At 43.5% G+C, this 21506-nt stretch overlaps 1 protein-coding gene across 3 annotated transcripts in view; it reads left to right on the top strand.

Moving 5' to 3' along the window:
• Positions 1-6583: 6583 nt before the first annotated feature.
• LOC133537849 (tubulin monoglutamylase TTLL4-like) overlaps positions 6584-21506 on the top strand; it is a 42020-nt gene continuing 27097 nt past the window's right edge. For 2 of the 3 annotated variants that reach the window (XR_009802855.1, XM_061878921.1), the window contains exons 1-2: positions 6584-6837; positions 15216-15933. Coding sequence is in view for 1 of the 3 variants with exons in the window: in XM_061878921.1 (XP_061734905.1) it covers positions 15562-15933 (372 nt within the window). In the remaining 2 variants the exon portion in view is untranslated. Of the gene's footprint in view, positions 6838-15215; positions 15934-20762; positions 20862-21506 lie in introns of those variants that run through there. The other variant, XM_061878922.1, reaches the window with a different exon arrangement.

A 21506-nucleotide genomic window follows, 5' to 3' on the forward strand; every position in this document is an offset into this window, starting at 1 on the left:
TAGCAAAAAAAATGTGTTAAAGTGCACAGTAATGATAATTTGAGAAATGTGGAAAAACAAAAGAGGGAAAAAACAATGAGTTTAAATATTGGGGAAATGATGGAAGACAACGTTAATAGCTTTACCAACACTATGGATATGACATTTTCTTTGAATGAAATGGTTCGAATTTTGAAAAAGGTTAAAAATACGTCACCGGGGAAAGACCTAGCGGGTTATCAAATGATCAAAAACTTAGGTGGCATCGTCAAAGAAGTGGTCTTGAAATGATATGACAGGATATATGAAGAAGGAGAATGACCGGCAGAGGGGAAAATTAGCGGTAACAATTCCAATATGCAAGTCAGGGTAAGACCCGGAAGAGGCAGGAAATTATAAATTTGGGGAAAAGTAATGGAAAAAAAAAAAGATTAATGAAAGACTAGTATATTATTTAGAGTCAAAAGAAATAATCAAAAAACTAACAAAGTGGTAAATAATGTTCAAGACTGGGGAACGGCTTGAGGTTTAAGATTCTCTGTTGGAAAGACAAAAGTCATACATTTTACAAAGACAAAAGTACAAAACAAGCTCCAAATAAAAACTCTAAGGTGAAAATATAGAAGAGGTACAAGTATTTAAATATTTAGGAATATGGTTTGATAAAAATATGAACTAGTCAACCCACATCAGCAAAATAGATTTGATTAGATTAGATTAGATAGTACTTTATTTATTCCTTCAGGAGTGTTCCTTCCGGAAAATAAAAAAATAGGGGAAAAAGTAAAAAGGTGTTAAATATAATGAGGTCTTTGAGGGGTAATGATTGGGGGGCTGATAGGTTAACGTTGAAAACAATACATGTATATATTTATAACTTTAATTCCATCTGTTATTGATTACGGATGCATTATTTACCAATCTGCTTCAAAAACATGACTTGGGAAAATAGACCGGATCCAGTCACAGGCTTTAAGGTTATGTTGTGGAGCTACTACATCAACCCTAGTGCCAGTATTACAAGTAAAAATGAACGAAAAACCTTTGGACAAGAGGAGAGATCAACTCTCAGCAGTTTATCGGGCAACTTTAAAAGGATCCAAGCAAGGATATCCGACTTGTCCAGTGCTACCAATCTGCCAAGAAAAAGAGAAAACAAAAAAGAATAGTTTTGGGTGGATTATAGGAGACATATGTAATAAAGTTAAAATTGACAATATTAAAGTTAGTCCTACGGTACCAATGCCTGCAATACCACCGTGGATGTTTGATAACCCAAAAGAAAACATGCAATTACTAAAGAATAGAAATTTAAATAGTTACCGGATAGAAAAATGGATTGAGATATGATATATACGGATGCATCAAAAACTATATAAAAAAAAATAAAGGTAAGAGCTGTAGCAGTTATCCCACAAGGAAACATAGTATTAAATAAAATAATCAGTGATAAACTATCTGTTTTTACGGGGGAATTGGTAGCAATTTATATGGCAGTTAACTGGATAGAGGAAAACAAAGCAAGGAAAGTAGTTGTGTGCTCGCAGTCCAACAGTGCATTGATGAGCATAAAAAACATAGCATCAGAAACAAGACAAGATTTAGTTTATGAAATAGTTCAGGCAATCTATAGAATAAATAAAGCGGGAGGTGTGGTAACATTTCTTTGGGTTCCTTGGAAGATATTGTAGGATGGAATTCACAACCCATAGGATATAAAGCATTATACACGTATTTAAAAAACATTGGGTTAAATAAAAGAATATAGAGTAGGGATCCATCTTGATCCACACTCCATTTCAACCAGAAGGTTGCTTGGCGGAAACAACCGCCCACCTCCGGAATCAGTCCCCGCCCATTCCCCTTAGGCGCGAAATTCATTTGAGCGAAAGACATTGGAATGAGAGGAGCTCTTTAAAGCTCCTGAGAATCTTAAAAAGCTTACAGAAAACGAGAAAAACTTACAGCGGGTGCCTGTCGGACATTCACCGTCGTTTTCGATGATTTCCCCTCGGAGCAAGGATTCGATGTCTGGAGTCTTTGGCGCAATCAAGCCTTCTCCTCTGCCTGGAACGGCCGTTGACGGACCCGCCAGCTTTAAGGGAGACCAGTGAGCAAGAGATGTAAACGGAAAATCTGTAAGTAAATATATGTATATATGTATCGTATACCGCATGTTTTTTTTCTTGTAAAATGAGAATCATTTGACTCACCAGACTGCGATTGTGTTAAAACGATCGCGTTAGGATCTTACGGCAAATCCTCTATGAAACTAAATAATGAATACACATAATATTAAATAATTTGAAGGTTTAAACACACCTCGAAAATCATCTTCCAACTTTGTAAGACCGTTTAAGCAAAGTTCATCGTCTTTCACTTCGTCGTCATCGGCTGTTAAAAAAAAAAAAAGGTATTACATCGTCGTACAAGTGTAATGCTTTTAACGTTTAAATGCTTAAATGGAGTTAAACCAATGTCTAATAACATGGTAAAGCAGAGGTAATGGTGTGTGTGTGTGTGTGTGTGTGTGTGTGTGTGTGCGTGTGTGTGTGTGTGTATGTGTGTGTGTGTGTGTGTGTGTGTGCGTGCGTGTGTGTGTGTGTGCGTGCGTGTCCTGTTGATTCAAACGGTCATAAACATTTAAACTGTCAGATGGGAAGTCAGTAAAAACTGAACCCTCCTTTTGTCCCCCAAACTGACCTGTTGATTCAAACGACCGTAAAGACCAGTTGCTACGTGACACTGTGTTCTGCGATAGTTTTTTCCATCTGTTTAAATATGTTTTCGTGAGGTACGGAAGTTGTTTCAGTGCGTACGAATGTGTGTGTGTGTGTGTGTGTGTGCGTGTGTGTGTGTGTGTGTGTGTGTGTGTGTGTGTGCGTGTGTGCGTGCGTGTGTGTGTGTGTGTGTGTGTGTGTGTGTGTGTGTGTGTGTGTGTGTGTGTGTGTGTGTGTGTGTGTGTGTGAAGTGTGTGTGTGTGTGCGTGTGTGTGCGTGTGTGCGTGTCCACCAAAAACTTCCCAATCCACGGTAGATAACGATGAAAATATCGAGAAAGGGCTTCCGTCTCTTCTTTCTTTTAGCTGAAAACTGAATACGATTTAGAAACACTCGACTTTTTTGCGGAGCGTCAATGTAAGTTTTATTATTTTTATAAATCGACACAGGCGTTTCACTAATCATGACCGAATCGAACAAAGTCTTTACGCTAACGTATAAAGCTCCACCTCCTCTGCGTGTGTGTGTGTGTGTGTGTGTGTGTGTGTGTGTGTGTGTGTGTGTGTGTGTGTGTGTGTGTGTGTGTGTGTGAAGTGCGTGCGTGTCCACATCTCCACACGTAACATTCCCAACCATCAATACATCGAAATCTGGAAGTTGTTTCAAACGATCGTAAACATTTAAACTATCAAATATATGGTCACATGCTGCTCAGATGACATTGCTTTCTTAAAAAAACTGAACCCTCCTCTGTTCCCTGTCAGGTCTTAACTCCACCCTCTTCCTGGTTTAACCACTCCCACCGCAGGTCTTAACTCTGCCCTCTTTCTGTTTAAAACTCCACCCTCTTCCTGGTTTAACCACTCCCACCGCAGGTCTTAACTCCACCCTCTTCCGGGTAAGCCACACCCACTTGACCTTGACATTTGAACCTGACCTTTGACTTTGACCTTTGACTTTGACCTTTAACCTTGACCCCTCATAAATCATTAACCTTTGAACTTGACCCCTCATAAATCATTGACCTTTGACCTTGAGGGTCATAAATCATTGTTTTATGGGGGGTCATAAATCACTTTTGACTAAAGGTAGGGACTTAAATTCTCTGCAAGACATCGATACGACGTTGATTATACGTACTTGTCCTTTAAAACTGACTAAAACGGACTAAAACAACACAGAAAAAGAGTTGTGTTTGTAAAGTGAGATAACATTGATGTTTGATCCACGTTGTTTGTTAGGAAATGAACAAAAATTCAATGGTTAAATCAACATTAGAACCTGACATAGAATAAGCATTGTCAAAAAGCATGTTGTTTCAACGTTGTGTTTGTGTTGCCTTGCCACAGACGAGCTTCTTAACTACCTTGGCAACCTCAGCCCCAGAAATAGGAGAGCCCACCACAGATTTCCCAAGCACTGCTTCCTCATTGGAAGACAAATAGGTGGATTTGAGGAGGTCTTCGAAGTATTGCTTCCACCAAGCCACAACATTCCCAGTCGACATCAGCAGCACACCGTCCTCACCTTACACGGTGTTGACAGTGCACTGCTTCGCACTTCAGAGGTGGCGAATGGTGGTCCAGAATCGCTTTAAAGCCGTCTGGAAGTCATTCTCCTAATGGCTTCTCCGAACTCCTCCAATGTCAGAGTTTTTACCTCTACAACTGCCAAAGTAGCACACCGCTTGGCCTGTCAGTACCTGTCCACTGCTTCCGGAGTCCCATGAGCCGATAGGACTCCTTCTTCCGCTTGACAGCATTTCTTACCCCTGGCGTCCACCAGCAGGTTCTGGGAATCCGCAACGGCAGTTACTGACCGCCTTGCGGCCACATCTTTGATCAGCTACCTCAACAATAGAGTAACAGCATATGGTCCTCTGGGACTCAATATCCAGCGCCTAAATCCTATACCAGGTTCGAAGTTCCCCCGAAGGTGGGCATTGAAACTCTCTCTGATGGGAGACTCTACCGAACGTTCCCAGCAAACCCTCACTATACGCATGGGCCTTCCAGGTCTGTACGGCATCCTCCCCCACCATCGGAGCCAACTCACTACCAGGCGGTGATCGGTTGAAAGCTACGCCCCTCTCTTCACCCAAATCTCCAAAACATAAGTCCGCACATCCGATGATACAACCACAACACTAAGCCGATCATTGAACTGCAGCCTATATCGGAACGCCTGCTGACAAAGCACCCGACTTCTATCTGGAAGTCACCAGAATTGTATTGTAAAATTGACAGTAACATTCTGGTGGATGACCTGCTACTGTATTAATGTAAACTCTCCAGATTTTTTTATATATTTATTTTTTTACAGTGAAGCATGATTTTACTTTACATAAAAAAAGACAAGGCAAATTTGGAAATATATATATATTTTTAATTAGCAAATTTTTCAAAATTTCTAAATTTAAAGAATGAATCCTATAAATTATGTAAATACAAATTATCATATTCTAAATATCAATGTATTGAAAAACATTTCATTTAAAAAAAGAAAAAAAGAATATACATATATATATGTATATATATACATATATATATGTATATATATACATATATATATATATATATATATATATATATATACATATATATATACATATATATATATATATATATATATTCATATAATTTTAACAATTTTAAATATACAATAAAAGTTCTGTTTAGGAGTGGAACAAACAGATATATGGTGCTAAATGGCTTGACATCAAGTAAAAACATACAGTATGATAAATAATTAAAAAAATAATATACATACAAATATATATATATATATATATATATATATATATATATTTTTTTTTTTTCATATCATTTTATTAACGTAAAATCTCCAGATTTTTTATATATTTTTTTTTTTACAGTGAAGCATCATTTTACTTTACATAAAAAAAGACAAGGCAAATTTGGAAATATATATATATTTTTAAATTTGCAAATTTTTCAAAATTTCTTAATTTAAAGAATGAATCCTATAAATTATGTAAATACAAATGATCATATTTTAAATATCAATGTATTGAAAAACATTTCATTTAAAAAAATAAAAAAAAATAAAAAAAGAATACACACATATATATATATATATATATATATATATATATATATATATATATATATATATATATATATATATATATATATATATATATATAACAATCTTAAATATACAATAAAAGTTCTGTTCAGGAGTGGAACAAACAGAAATATGGTGATAAATGGCTTGACATCAAATAAGAACATACAACACAAGTACACCATTATTACCGCCTTTTTTTATTATTACGATATTATTGCAGTACTTGAATGTACTTAATGTAAGTAAAATACTGGAAACGTGCTGATAAGTGCAGTTATTGGATAGTGGACAACATGCTGTTCTACTGCTTTAGTGTCCAGACTACTGCTGCTGGACTAAAGAGAAATATGGCAAAGGGATTATAAGTTTGGTAAAATGTGATGAATACGTGACAGAAAAAGGACATTTATCAAATGTGTTAGCAAATTAAGCAAATCATTCAGAAAACATTGAGAAGTGGGACACAAGCATAAGATAAAGTGACGGGGGCGCTGTCTCTCGACAGCCCTCTAGCGGTAAAACCTTTTAACTACAAGTTAACCGTCACATTTTTTGCTGTCATTACAAAAAATATTTATATTTAATGCATGCTTTTTAAACTACTCGGTCATTTTTGTCCATTCCTCATCAGATAATTTTAATTCAAAGATGAAACAAATTAGTGTTTATTACTGTACGCAGGGGGAAACAAATCAGTCAGTATACTTCCAGTTCTGCATTCTATTTATTTGTTTAACCAACATCTTTAACGACATGTCTCTTTTTTTAGATAAAGAAACTAAAACTACAACTACATTGTTCGGAATAAACGCAAACCGTGACAGTTTGAAGCTGCAATGACCCCAGGAGCCACTGGAGGGCACTCTATCCCAGACGTGAGGCGAAGCATAACCGAGCAGACGATCTTCGGCGGTGATGCGTCACTCTGTTGTGGTGGCGTACGGCCATACTTCGCCACCATGTGAGCGAGTCGCTCCGCGGAGAAAAAGACAAGTTGGAGTGAAACCTGGGAGCAGCGCCGCTCCTCTCATCCGGAGAAACCGAGGAGGTAAGTCGTCTACATTTGAGCAACATTTATTCTAAAAAAAGAAAAAAAAGGTATTTCTTACGCGGGAGTCCTGGTTGCTATGGCGTCACGCTGCTCGAATAGACGAGCATGGGAGCTAGTGGAACGCTAGCTTGCTTATTGACAAGAGTTCTCAAATGTCCAATAAAACATAATTTCTGTCAGACCGACGCCATGTAAGGTTCTCACTTTAGTTGTCTTTGAAGAGTCAAAAAGTAAGGAAACCGGCCTGAAGCCGAGCTGACTAAAACGATGACGTCACCGACACGTTAAAAAACTTTGTCACCTGTCACTGGAACTTTTACGACATCAACAACAACATGGCGGCTTGTATTTATTTCGCTTGCGTTTCATTTTCAATCAACAGAACGGTCTTCTAGCGTTTAATAAGGGGTACACTGTTGTGTTCGTTAGTTTCTCATTATGGACAACAGCAAAGCTACTTGTCTTCGAAACGTTGTGTTCACGAAATGTAGTCCAAATGACCCGAGTTTCATCACTAAACTCCAGAGGTGGGTTGTCCAAAAATGTTAAATAGTGATGTGTGTTGGGGGGCTATTCAACTACATAATGAAGAAGGCTGAAGTTTGAAGAACCCTAGGTCCCAGGGGCCGGACATTAAAAATGAGATGTTCGGTTAGAACAGGGGTGTCAAACTATACATTATACACTAACTATACACATCTATTCTCAAGCGGGCGGGACTTGTAAAATCCTGGCATGATTGTTTACAAATAGAGATAACTTCAGATTAGGGCTGGGCGATACGGGGCCCTAGTGTGTGAATGTTGTTTGTCTGTGTTGGCCCTGCGATGAGGTGGCGACTTCTCCAGGGTGTAAACTGCCTTCTGCCCGAATGCAGCTCAGAAAAGCTCCAGCACCCCGCGATCCCGAAAATGTCAAACGGTAGAAAATGGTTGGGTGGATATCGGAATCAGATATACTTTATTAATCCCCGAGGGGAAAATAAAATTTTCAGCACAATCCCATTCAAGGTCAGATAAACATTACAGTGAGACAGGACAGGATCGCTCACGGGTCTGCCAACTTGCAGCGCCCCTTGCGAAAAAGATGAGATATATACAGGTAAACAAGTGGGGGGAATGGGAGAGAAAAATAAAATAAAAACATCGGTCTAAGCCTGGGTCCCTGCAGAGGGGGTCCAGACTGAGGCCAATGGGAAAAAAACCTCATAGCCATAGCACACATCGAGGGAAACGTCAAACATCCAAGAAGACAAAGGACATTAAAGATTTTAAAAGAGCAGAGATGATGCAACCAGCCCTTTCTTCATGCAGCTATGAATAAAAAGTAAAAGAAACATATACTCTGCGGTAGGAGTGTGGTTAAAAATCGATTTGAATGTGAATCGCGATTCTCACGTTAATAATCGATTCTCATTTTTTTAAAAATCGATTTTTTTTTATCAATCTAACAAAACAATACACAGCAATACCATAACAATGTAATCCAATTCCAAAACCAAACCTGACCCATCAACACTCAGAACTGCAATAAACAGAGCAATTGAGGAGACACAAACACGACACAAAACAAACAAAAAGTAGTGAAACAAAAATGAATATTATCAACAACAGTATCAATATTAGTTATAATTTCAGCATAGCAGTGATTAAAAATCCCTCATTGACATTAGCATTTGACATTTATAAAAAAAGAACAATAGTGTCACAGTGGCTTATAAGCTTGACAACACACTGTGTCCAATGTTTTCACAAAAATAAAATAAGTCATATTTTTGGTTTGTTTAATAGTTAAAACAAATTGACATTATTGCAATTAGTTGCTACCTTACCGTGGTAGAGGAGTTTGCGTGTCCCCATGATCCTAGGAGCTATGTTGTCTGGGGGCTTTCATGCCCCCTGGTAGGGTCTCCCAAGACAAACAGGTCCTAGGTGAGTGATCAGACAAAGAGCAGCTCAAAGACTTCCATGGAATTACAACAAAATGAACTCAGATCTCCCTCGCCCGGACGCGGGTCACCGGGGCCCCGCTCTGGAGCCATGCCCGGAGTTGGGGCACAGCCCGAAGAGGCAACGTGGGTCATCCCTCCAATGGGCTCACCACTCATAGGAGGGGCCATAGAGGTCGGGTGCATTGTGAGCTGGGCGGCAGCCGAAGGCAGGGCACTTGGCGGTCCGATCCTCGGCTACAGAAGCTAGCTCTTGGGACGTGGAACGTCACCTCACTGGGGGGGAAAGAGCCTGAGCTAGTCCGCGAGGTAGAGAAGTTCCGGCTGGATATAGTCGGACTCACCTCGACGCACAGCAAGGGCTCTGGAACCAGTTCTCTCGAGAGGGACTGGACCCTCTTCCACTCTGGCGTTGCCGGCAGTGAGAGGCGACGGGCTGGGGTGGCAATTCTCGTTTCCCCCCGGCTCAAAGTCTGCACGTTTGAGTTCAACCCAGTGGACGAGAGGGTAGCTTCCCTTCGCCTTCGGGTGGGGGGACGGGTCCTGACTGTTGTTTGTGCTTACGCACCAAACAGCAGTTCAGAATACCCACCCTTTTTGGGAACGCTCGAGGGAGTACTGGAAAGTGCTCCCCCGGGTGATTCCCTTGTCCTACTGGGGGACTTCAACGCTCATGTTGGCAACGACAGTGAAACCTGGAGAGGCGTGATTGGGAAGAATGGTCGCCCGGATCTAAACCCGAGTGGTGTTTTGTTATTGGACTTTTGTGCTCGTCACGGATTGTCCATAACGAACACCATGTTCAAACATAAGGGTGTCCATATGTGCACTTGGCACCAGGACACCCTAGGCCGCAGTTCCATGATCGACTCTGTAGTTGTGTCATCGGATTTGCGGCCTTATGTTTTGGACACCCGGGTGAAGAGAGGGGCGGAGCTTTCTACCAATCACCACCTGGTGGTGAGTTGGCTGCGATGGTGGGGGAGGATGCCGGACAGACCTGACAGGCCCAAACGCATTGTGAGGGTCTGCTGGGAACGTCTGGCAGAGTCTCCTGTCAGAGAGAGTTTCAATTCACACCTCCGGGAGAACTTTGAACATGTCACGAGGGAGGTGCGGGACATTGAGTCCGAGTGGACCATGTTCCGAACCTCTATTGTCGAGGCGGCTGATTGGAGCTGTGGCCGCAAGGTTGTTGGTGCCTGTCGTGGCGGTAATCCCAGAACCCGTTGGTGGACACCAGCAGTGAGGGATGCCGTCAAGCTGAAGAAGGAGTCCTATCGGGTTCTTTTGGCTCATAGGACTCCGGAGGCAGTGGACGGGTACCGACGGGCCAAGCGGTGTGCAGCTTTAGCAGTCGCGGAGGCAAAAACTCGGACATGGGAAGAGTTCGGGGAAGCCATGGAAAACGACTTCCGGACGGCTTCGAAGCGATTCTGGACCACCATACGCCGCCTCAGGAAGGGGAAGCAGTGCACTATCAACACCGTGTATGGTGCGGATGGTGTTCTGCTGACTTCGACTGCGGATGTTGTGGATCGGTGGAGGGAATACTTCGAAGACCTCCTCAATCCCACCAACACGTCTTCCTTTGAGGAAGCGGTGCCTGGGGAATCTGTAGTGGACTCTCCTATTTCTGGGGCTGAGGTCGCTGAGGTAGTTAAAAAGCTCCTCGGCGGCAAGGCCCCGGGGGTGGATGAGATCCGCCCGGAGTTCCTTAAGGCTCTGGATGCTGTGGGGCTGTCTTGGTTGACAAGACTCTGCAGCATCGCGTGGACATCGGGGGCGGTACCTCTGGATTGGCAGACCGGGGTGGTGGTCCCTTTTTTTAAGAAGGGGGACCGGAGGGTGTGTTCCAACTATCGTGGGATCACACTCCTCAGCCTTCCCGGTAAGGTTTATTCAGGTGTACTGAAAAGGAGGCTTCGCCGGATAGTCGAACCTCGGATTCAGGAGGAAATGTGTGGTTTTCGTCCTGGTCGTGGAACTGTGGACCAGCTCTATACTCTCGGCAGGGTTCTTGAGGGTGCATAGGAGTTTGCCCAACCAGTCTACATGTGCTTTGTGGACTTGGAGAAGGCATTCGACCGTGTCCCTCGGGAAGTCCTGTGGGGAGTGCTCAGAGAGTATCGGTTACCGGACTGTCTTATTGTGGCAGTCCGCTCCCTGTATGATCAGTGTAAGAGCTTGGTCCGCATTGCTGGCAGTAAGTCGGACACGTTTCCAGTGAGGGTTGGACTCCGCCAAGGCTGTCCTTTGTCACAAATTCTGTTCATAACTTTTATGGACAGAATTTCTAGGCGCAGCCAAGGCGTTGAGGGGATCCGGTTTGGTGGCCACGGGATTAGGTCACTGCTTTTTGCAGATGATGTGGTCCTGATGGCTTCATCTGACCGGGATCTTCAGCTCTCGCTGGATCGGTTCGCAGCCGATTGTGAAGCGACCGGAATGAGAATCAGCACCTCCAAGTCCGAGTCCATGGTTCTCGCCCGGAAAAGGGTGGAGTGCCATCTCCGGGTTGGGGAGGAGACCCTGCCCCAAGTGGAGGAGTTCAAGTACCTAGGAGTTTTGTTCACGAGTGGGGGAAGAGTGGATCGTGAGATCGACAGGCGGATCGGTGCGGCATCTTCAGTAATGCGGACGTTGTATCGATCCGTTGTGGTGAAGAAGGAGCTGAGCCGGAAGGCAAAGCTCTCAATTTACCGGTCGATCTACGTTCCCATCCTCACCTATGGTCATGAGCTTTGGGTCATGACCGAAAGGATAAGATCACGAGTACAAGCAGCCGAAATGAGTTTCCTCCGCCGTGTGGCAGGTCTCTCCTTTAGAGATAGGGTGAGAAGCTCTGTCATCCGGGAGGAACTCAAAGTAAAGCCGCTGCTCCTCCACATCGAGAGGAGCCAGATGAGGTGGTTCGGGCATCTGGTCAGGATGCCACCCGAACGCCTCCCTAGGGATGTGTTTAGGGCACGTCCAGCTAGTAGGAGGCCACGGGGAAGACCCAGGACACGTTGGGAAGACTATGTCTCCCGGCTGGCCTGGGAACGCCTCGGGATCCCCCGGGAAGAGCTAGACAAAGTGGCTGGAGATAGGGAAGTCTGGGCTTCCCTGCTTAGGCTGCTGCCCCCGCGACCCGACCTCGGATAAGCGGAAGATGATGGATGGATGGATGGATGGATTAGTTGATAAAACATTGTCCTTTACAATGAACCTTTTTTTTTTTTAAATCTACTACTCTGTTAGCATGTCAGCAGACTGGGGTAGATCCTGCTGAAATCCTATGTATTGAATGAATACAGAATCATTTTGAATCGGAAAAATACCGTTTTTAAATCGAGAATCGTGTTGAATGGAAAAAATCGATTTATAATCGAATCGCGACCCCAAGAATCGATATTGAATCGAATCGTGGGACACCCAAAGATTCGCAGCCCTACTCTGTGGTGTTCCACGCCATTGTCTGCTGGGGTGGAGGGAGCATGGCCAGAGACGGGAGTAGACCCAACAAAGCAACCAAGACTCCACTCTCGGCCGCCAACCAAATGGCCTTTTTTCATCATCTCGATATTTTTAGGCCATGTCACGATACACGATATGTATCTCGATATTTTGCCTTTGTCTTGAATTAACACATGATGCATATAATCGCACCAGTATGCTGATTATATTTGTCTACATTAAAACATTCTTGTTCATCCTGCATTAATATATGCTAATTTAAAAATGTCATGCAGGGAAATCACAACAAAGTCAAATTACCAAAACTGTATTTATTAAACAGTTATTAAGCATTGGCACAATCATTCATGTCTTTTCAAAACAGAAAGTGCAAGATTGTCAGAGACATTATATAAGACAATCTTTGAGTGCACTTTAGAGTATGATGTTACTAAGATGACATATCAAAACAACACTAAATAATAAAGTGCACTTTTTTACAGAACGCCACTACAATAATTAAAAAAAATAAAGTATACTTTTATGCATGATGTCACACATCATTTATTCTGTACACGTGTAGCATATTGTACAACAAAACTTGTGAATTTGAACCCATTTCATTCATCACACGTGAAGTAAGGAGGAGGATACATATTTGTGACACTCTTGCCGTCCGAGTTCCACTGACCACCAGGGATTGACATGACGTCAAGCAGATTGTGACTTTGCTTTATTATTTCAATAAGGCTTTATCTTCGGTCGCGTCACTTTTTAGCTGCGCCTCCCTCTGCTCGCTTCGCCGTCTGCTTTTCAGCAGCAAGTTGTGGTCTTTGTCTGCTTCTTGTTTGCCGTCGCTCTCAGTCTGCAAGAGTTGGGTTTTCTCCTCCTTCTCTCTCGTCGTTCTCAGCTGCCGCTCTTTTATTCCGTTAAGAGGACATAATATAATTGTGCACAGGTGGGCGATTCACACACCTGACATTTATCTTGGTGACGATCCCGGCGTGCTCCGTCTCCCTCCGGCCCCGCCTCCTCGCCGCCATCTCGGGGTCGGTCTCGGCGTGCCCTGCCTCGCTGTCAGTCTGCCGGCCACGCCTCCCCACAATCCTCCACCGCAAGCCAGGACTCCGACTGGCTGAGCCCACCCCCCCACCCCCACCCTTGAGGGAGCGGGACGTAAAGACGGCCACTTCCACCTGTGCCCCGGTCTTCTCCTCCTTTTCCACCTGTTCTTTTTTTGTCTTCTTCTTTGTCTTTGACTCTTCTTTTTCTTTGAGTCCTTTTTTGTCTTTGACTCCTTCTTTGTCTTTGGCTTTTTCTTTGTTTTTGACTCTTTGTTTTCCTTCTTATCCGTCTTTTTGTTTTCTTCTTGTCCGTCTGTGGGCGGGCCACTGGTCCACTCACTGCGGCCCATTGGCACATGTTTACTTTGGTCCTTGGGAGAAAAAAAAGTTTGGGCGCGCCTGCTCTAGGAAATGTTGCAATTTTCAATGCAACAAAGACATTTACTCAAGAAACGCTCCAACGTATGGTAAGCAAGGCTCCACTTCTCCACAAATGTGCTAGGTTGATGCTAATATACGTTGGCTTTGCTGTTGACATGATTCTGATTAGCAGTAGCGATTTTTACTTTTTAATTTCGAAAGACATGCACCTGGGTATAGGTTGATTGGCAACACTAAATTGGCCCTAGTGTGTGAATGTGAGTGTGAATGTTGTCTGTCTATCTGTGTTGGCCCTGCGACGAGGTGGCGACTTGTCCAGGGTGTACCCTGCCTTCCGGCCGATTGTAGCTGAGATAGGTGCCAGCGCCCCCCACGACCCCGAAAGGGAATAAGCGGTAGAAAATGGATGGATGGATGGATTTCGACACCTCCAAATGTGTTCATGAAAACCACAACTAAGATGCACATTGCAATTTAAAAACACCTGGTGCTTACTTAGTACAGTACTTACAGTATGAACACATTGTAGGGCACACCATGAGACAGTAGGACTGAAATGACCAACACAGCATAATCCACTGTATACACTAATAACATATAATGTCTTGGACTTGCAATTGCAATAAAATCTACTCATAAATGTGTTAATGAAACAAAATATAATAACCGGACAGCAGTTATTTTGGTACTGTAGTACTTTAAAGCGCACCGGGATATAAGCCGCACCCAGTAAATTTTAGAAGAAAACATTTTACTTTTATATTAGCCACACCGACAATAGGCTGAAGATATATACGTTGTAAAAACAGTTATTTACACATAAATATTTAGTAATTGTTTATTTACATACCTTAATTGTTTCCAAACGGTGTCTTTTACACGGCAGTAAAACGACTGATCAAACAAAACAGAAGTCATCGTCATGGACGCCCTAACTGCGGAAGCTAGCTCTCCAATCAACTAAACAGACTCAATAACGTCACAGTGACATCTTGGTGAATTTACCGAAGAATTTGTGAAATTGAAACAATATCAAAAAATGCCATTGTAAGTTAATAATACTAACACAGACACTCGTAAACGTGTTAGCATATTAGCTAATGCTAACCATGCTGGCTTCATTACATTACGATAGCACATACAAATATGCACAAACACACTCCTGCAGACATCACACATGGGACGGTTTAGTAAGCACACATTTTTTTAGTTCTATTGTAAAATTTGTAAACATTGCTTGGAGTGATGAAGAATCCATACGAGTAGAAATGCTATGGCTGGCTAGAAGACTGAACGACACTTTATTTGAAAAAGAAAAAAGCACCGCCGTTAAATGCAAGCGGCAGGGTTTAAAGTGGAGGAAAAAGTAGCGGCTCATTGTCCGGAATTCACTATGTTATGTATTTTTTCTTTAGAGAGGTTTAAAGGGTCTATTTGAGCCAGGTGTGGCGTTTATTTATCCAACTGGACCACGAAATAAATGAGATATGCATGAAATACTCTGTTTGTTTGACTAATAAGGCCTCTGTTTTTTTTTGTTGCAGTTTGCTGGCCCCTATGAAGTGGCGGCGGAGTTACAATGTACATTTTTATGCAACCTGAAGCTTTTCTTTGTCTACCTGGAGTTTAGTTGAAAGAGTTAAGGATTGTCAGAAACCTCATCAAATTAATACTCCCAGGCAAAATTTGTTTGGGTCAAAGCTGTACCTGCTTGTGTGCTTATGCTCACCACAAGACCTCCTTGCCGACACTTTAGCCGGGCCAGCAGTGATGGTTGCTGAGGGTTCTTCTCAAAGCCAGTCAGCACAAACTATCAGGAAGTTCTCATCCAACTGGAGGTGACGACCCCAGAAACAAGTGTCTTATCGAAGAAGCGACCCTGCCTCGGCCATGCCCGCCAAGTCACCCCCCTGGGGAGGCGGGGATCCCCGGCCTTCCTGTGACAAAGTCCCGGTCCCCACAATGTCTGTCAACCCGAAGACTGTCCGAACCACTCAAGTGCCTTTTGCTTGTCAGGAGCTGACCAAAGCTCGCTCCTCACCCCCCAACTTTGCCTCAGCTCAGGATCACCAGACCGGAACCCAGAGCCAGTCCGCTGCCATGCCATGTAGGCCCGCGACCCCACCGCCAAACACTAACGGCCTTCCGAATCCAAACATCCAATCGACTGGAGTGAAGCAGGTCACTAGCGACTCCGTCCAAGTCGGCCCTTGCGGGGATACATTGGAACCTGTTGATCATGTGCAGATGAACAAGTTAGAGGTGAGTCCTCATTCTTTTCCACAGGACTGCAATCTATTTGTGGTGGGTGGGGTGATGACATCATCTAATCTGCCATTCTCATTGGCCATTAAGCATTCAATGTACCATATTTTTCGGACTATAAGGCGCACTTAAAATCTTTTTATTTTTCATTTCCTTTGAGGGCAGGGGGTATACGCTGCTGTGGCTGTGGCCATAGATGACCCTAGTGACATTGAAAAAGCCTCTGGTGTCACCTGAGTTTGCCAGTCTCTGAATTTCCAGTGCCTTTTTTGTCCACCAGGTATTCTTAAACTCTCTCACCCGGTTCTGGACGTCTGCCTTGGCTCTGGAATGGGCCATTTTTTTCTGCCTCACTTGCCGTATCATTTTGCCAGATTTGAAAGGCTTTTTTTTTTCCGAGATGAGCTGTTCTATCTCTGTGTTGTCCTCATCAAACCAGTCCTGATGGTTTCTGGACATGTACCCAAGCGTGGTTTTACAGGTATCAAGGATGGTGAATTTGAGCAGACTCCAGTGCTCTTCGATGTCATCAGGATTTTCCTGTTGGAGGCTTTCCCCAAGAGAAGCGTGAAGTCGCTGCTGGGTGGCAGTGTCATCCAGGATTTTCAGGTTCAGTTTTGGCCAGATATGCTTCTTTTGAACCCTCCTCTTCCTCTTGAATTTGATGGACATTGTGGGACGAATGAGGTGATGATCTGGCCAGCAGTTGTCCGCATGAATCATGCGTATTGTGATGTGCACGTCACGACTGTCCCTGGCTCGTATGATGACATAGTCAATAAGATGCCACTGCTTGGAGCAAGGGTGTCTCCAGGATGCCTTAAAGCAGTGTTTTTCAACCACTGTGCCGCGTGTGCTGTGAAACGCAGTCTGGTGTGCTGTGGGAGATTTTCTAATTCCACCTATTTGGGTTAAAAATATTTTTTTGCAAACCACTACCGGTAATTATAGTCTGCAAATTATGTGTTGTTGTTGAGTGGTCGGTGCTGTCTAGAGCTCGGGAGAGTAACCATGTAATACTCTTCCATATCAGTAGGTGGCAGCAGATAGATAATTGCTTTGTAGATGTCGGAAAAAGCGGTAGGCAGTGTGAAGGTAAAAAGGTGTCCTATGCTTAAACCAAAAATAAGCAAAAGGTGAGTGCCCCTAAAAAAAGGCATTGAAGCTTAGGGAAGGCTATGAATAACAAAACTAAGACTCAACTGGCTACAAAGTAAACAAAAACAGAATGCTGGACAACAGCAAATACTTACTGTGGAACAAAGACGGCGCGGTATGATGACGCGTGCGTTTGACGTCTTGGGTTGTAGCGGACATTATTTTCCAGCCCGATCCAACCTATAAGTAGTCTGCTTTAATGGCATAATTACACAGTATTCTGGACATCTGTGTTGCTGAATATTTTGCAATTTGTTCAATTAATAATGGAGAAGTCAAAGTAGAAAGATGGAGGTGGGAAGCTTTAAGCCTTTAGCCACAAAAACACAGCCGGTGTTTCCTTGTTTAAAATTCCCGAAGATTAAGCTTTACTATGGATCAGAGCGGTTAAGCGAACATGGATCCCGACTACATGTCAACCGGCAGTTTCGGTGAGAAAATTATGGTAATAAGTCGCCTCTAACCGGAGACATCAGCAGAGCTCCCTTCCTGCTGCAGCTGCCGTGACTTCCCTCAGAGACTCTGGCGTCAACACACCCGTGGCCACACCCCTCCGACTTTCAGGTACTATTTAATCTCACTAAAACACTAGCAACACAATAGGCATATAAGGGATTTTCCAGAATTATCCTAGTAAATGTGACTAATAACATCTGAATCGCTCCCACTGCAATCGCCTTTTTTTTTTTCTAGTCATTTACTCTAAATGTCCTCATCCACAAATTTTCATCCTCGCTCAAATTAATGGGGAAATTGTCACTTTCTCGGCCGGAATAGCTGTAGGTGCTGCTGGCTATGATTGTAAACAATGTGAGGAGCCCTACAACCCGTGACGTCACGCGCACATCGCCTGCTACTTCCGGTAAAGGCAAGGCTTTTTTATTAGCGACCAAAAGTTGTGAACTTTATCGTCGATGTTCTGTACTAAACCCTTACAGCAAAAATATGGCAATATCGCGAAATGATCAAGTATGACATATACAATGGACCTGCTATCCCCGTTTAAATAAGAAAATCTCATTTCAGTAGGCTTTTAAGTTATTTGTTCTGGCGAAACAGAGTGTTGGTGATTGTGAGGTTGTACTGCACACATTTGCTGAGAAACAGGACTCCATTGGTGTTGATGTTTCCGATTCCTTCCTTTCCTATAGTGCCATTCCATAGGTGGTAGTCCCGGCCAACCCTGGCATTGAAGTCTCCCAAGAGGATAATCTTATCTTCCTTGGGGATACTTGACAGGACCTCATCCAGGCAGGTGTAGAAGGTCTCTTTCACTTCCTCTTCAGAATCTAAAGTAGGGGCTTACGCACTCACAGCTGTAGCCATCTGGTTGTTGGCAAGCACCAGGCGGGAGGTCATAAGACGCTCATTGATCCCCACAGGAAATTCAGAGAGGAGGTTGATGAGCTGGTTTCTGATGGCAAATCCAACCCCATGGATCCTAGGTTTATCAGCAGTTTTTCCTTTCCAGAAGAAAGTGTATCCACTTTTCTCCTCCTTCAGTTGTCCTTTGCCTGCCGATCGGGTTTCAGAGAGTGCAGCTATGTCGATCTGGCATTTCCTCAGTTCTCTAGCAACTATTGCAGTTCGCCTCTCCGGTCTGTTGCTGGTTGCACTATCCATCAGAGTGCGCACATTCCAGGCTCCGAAATTCATATTTCTGTGTTTCTGAACGCAAAATGGTGATCCCTCTGGATGCAGTATTCCAGTCGGGAGGTCTGAGGCAGGCTATTTTTGGGGCAACTTTTCTAGCTCCTTCCCCAAATGGGGTGAGCAAAGTGGATAAATAGGGCTGCTCAGTCATTGGTGCAGCTGCCGAAGGGCAGTTTCTGCCTTTTTCCAAGAGCCTAGCGACTGAATCTTACACCTACCGTCTAGTGTGCCAGCTCATGACTAGGGGCTTCCAGATCTCACAAATCTGCCCCTGTCGCCATTGGACTTTGGACCAGGATGTTAAAGTGGATCCCTTTGTGGTGGATGCCTGCGCGTGACTTTGTTTAACATAGGGAGACTGGTGCACAGAAAGTCACCACATGATCCTTGACAGATCCGGGTCGGGGTCCAGTGGCATGGAGTCCAAGACAACTGGGGACCCTTTTCTGCTGCAGCCTTCATCCACCATGCCAGCCGTTGTAACACTCCATAGGGTCAGCAATCATCCTCTGCCTGTTCCACCGTTGAAGTCTTTGGTTGTCATTTCCCCATAACTGGGCCCACATGGATGTGAGGGGGCCTTCTTCCGCCATCGCAGCCGTTGTGGTGGTTCTTACGTCTACCGTCTACCGCCGGCTCTGCCGTTGAGGTCTTCACCGTATCCCTGCCTAGGGGGCAGTCAGGTACCAGGCCTTTGCAAAGGGCCACCTGGGGTAACAGTAGTAAAGGGGTGAACCTCCTAGTGCCCAAGACCCCCCATAGAGAAGCCTCCACTGCTGGATGCACTTCAACATCATGCCCAGTACAAGCCCGTACAAATATGCATGAAAACACTACTACATACAGTGGGGCAAAAAAGTATTTAGTCAGCCACCGATTGTGCACGTTCTCCCACTTAAAATGATGACAGAGGTTTGTAATTTTCATCATAGGTTCACTTCAACTGTGAGAGAGAGAATGTGAAAAAAAATCCAGGAATTCACATTTTAGGAATTTTAAAGAATTTATTTGTAAATTATGGTGGAAAATAGGTCTTTGGTCAACCATTCAAAGCTCTCACTGAGGGAAAGAGGTTTTGGCTCAAAATCTCACGATACATGGCCCCATTCATTCTTTCCTTAACACGGATCAATCGTCCTATCCCCTTAGCAGAAAAACAGCCCCAAAGCATAATGTTTCCACCCCTATGCTTCACAGTAGGTATGGTGTTCTTGGGATGCAACTCAGTATTCTTCTTCCTCCAAACATGACGAGTTGAGTGTATACCAAAAAGTTATATTTTGGTTTCATCTGACCACATGACATTCTCCCATGTGCTCTCTGGCAAACTTCAGACGGGCTTGGACATGCACTGGCTTAAGCAGGGGGACACGTCTAGCACTGCAGGATTTGATTCCCTTTTGGCGTAGTGCACTGATGGTACCTTTGTTACTTTGGTCCCAGCTCTCTGCAGGTTATTCACCAATTCCCCCCGTATGGTTCTGGGATTTTTGCTCACCGTTCTCATGATAATTTTAACCCCACGGGATAAGATCTTGCGTGGAGCCCCAGATCGAGGGAGATTATCAGTGGTCTTGTATGTCTTCCATTTTCTGATAATTGCTCCCACAGTTGATTTTTTCACACCAAGCTGCTTGCCTATTGTAGATTCACTCTTCGCGGTGTGGTGCAGGTCTACAATTCTTTTCCTGGTGTCCTTCGACAGTTCTTTGGTCTTGGCCATAGTGGAGTTTGGAGTCGAGTATTTGAGCCTGTGGAGAGGTGTCTTTTATACAGATAACGAGTTCAAACAAGTGCCATTAATACAGGTAACGAGTGGAGGACAGAAGAGCTTCTTAAAGAAGAAGTTACAGGTCTGTGAGAGCCAGAGATCTTCCTTGTTTGAAGTGACCAAATACTTATTTTCCACCATAATTTACAAATAAATTCTTTAAAATTCCTACAATGTGAATTCCTGGATGTTTTTTCACATTCTCTCTCACACAGTTGAAGTGTACCTATGATTACAATTACAGACCTCTGTCATCATTTTAAGTGAGAGAACCTGCACAATCGGTGGATGACTAAATACTTTTTTGCCCCACTGTCCTGAACATCACACATGGGACGGTTAAGTAAGTAAGAATTGTTTGTTATAGTGTAAATTGTACAAATGTTGTTTGGAGGTATGAATGAAGAATCCGTACGAGTAGAACCGCTATGGGCGATTAAAAAGCGGTACGGCACTTTTACTTCCGGTTCACAACTTTAAACTGTAGGAAACACTGTAAAGGTTCACCCCAGCAGCACGTGCAGTAAGCAAACTCGTCCAAAAGAGGGTGCTGTAGCGCAAACACTAACTCACCCTTTGAGGGGTTTTTCCATGTGTTAGGGTCGTCAGCAAAGAAAAATGTCGAAATTAGCCACACCATTTTTATAAGCTGCAGGCTGTAGATGAGAGGAATAACCTAAAAGTGAGTAAAGTACAACAAAAATGTTTAGAACTACATATCAACTTTTTTCTGTCACTTCTTTTTCTCTTTTTTGACATCATTTACAAAGAAGATGCAGCTGCCTGTGAGTGTTTTCAGGTGAGGCAGGTGCGCACACATCACCCGGTACGCTAATTTTGTTGCTCGTGGCTTTTTTGGTAAAATAATTTCTGATTTCTTGCTAAATTTTGCTTATTTGCTGTAAGTGGGAAACCCTTGTCCTCCATCTTCTCTGACAGACCAAGTGCATCTGAGGTGTGTTAATAAGACAGTCCCCATATAATGTGT

This window comes from Nerophis ophidion, linkage group LG19, assembly GCF_033978795.1.
Source record: "Nerophis ophidion isolate RoL-2023_Sa linkage group LG19, RoL_Noph_v1.0, whole genome shotgun sequence".
Classification (NCBI taxonomy): domain Eukaryota; kingdom Metazoa; phylum Chordata; class Actinopteri; order Syngnathiformes; family Syngnathidae; genus Nerophis; species Nerophis ophidion.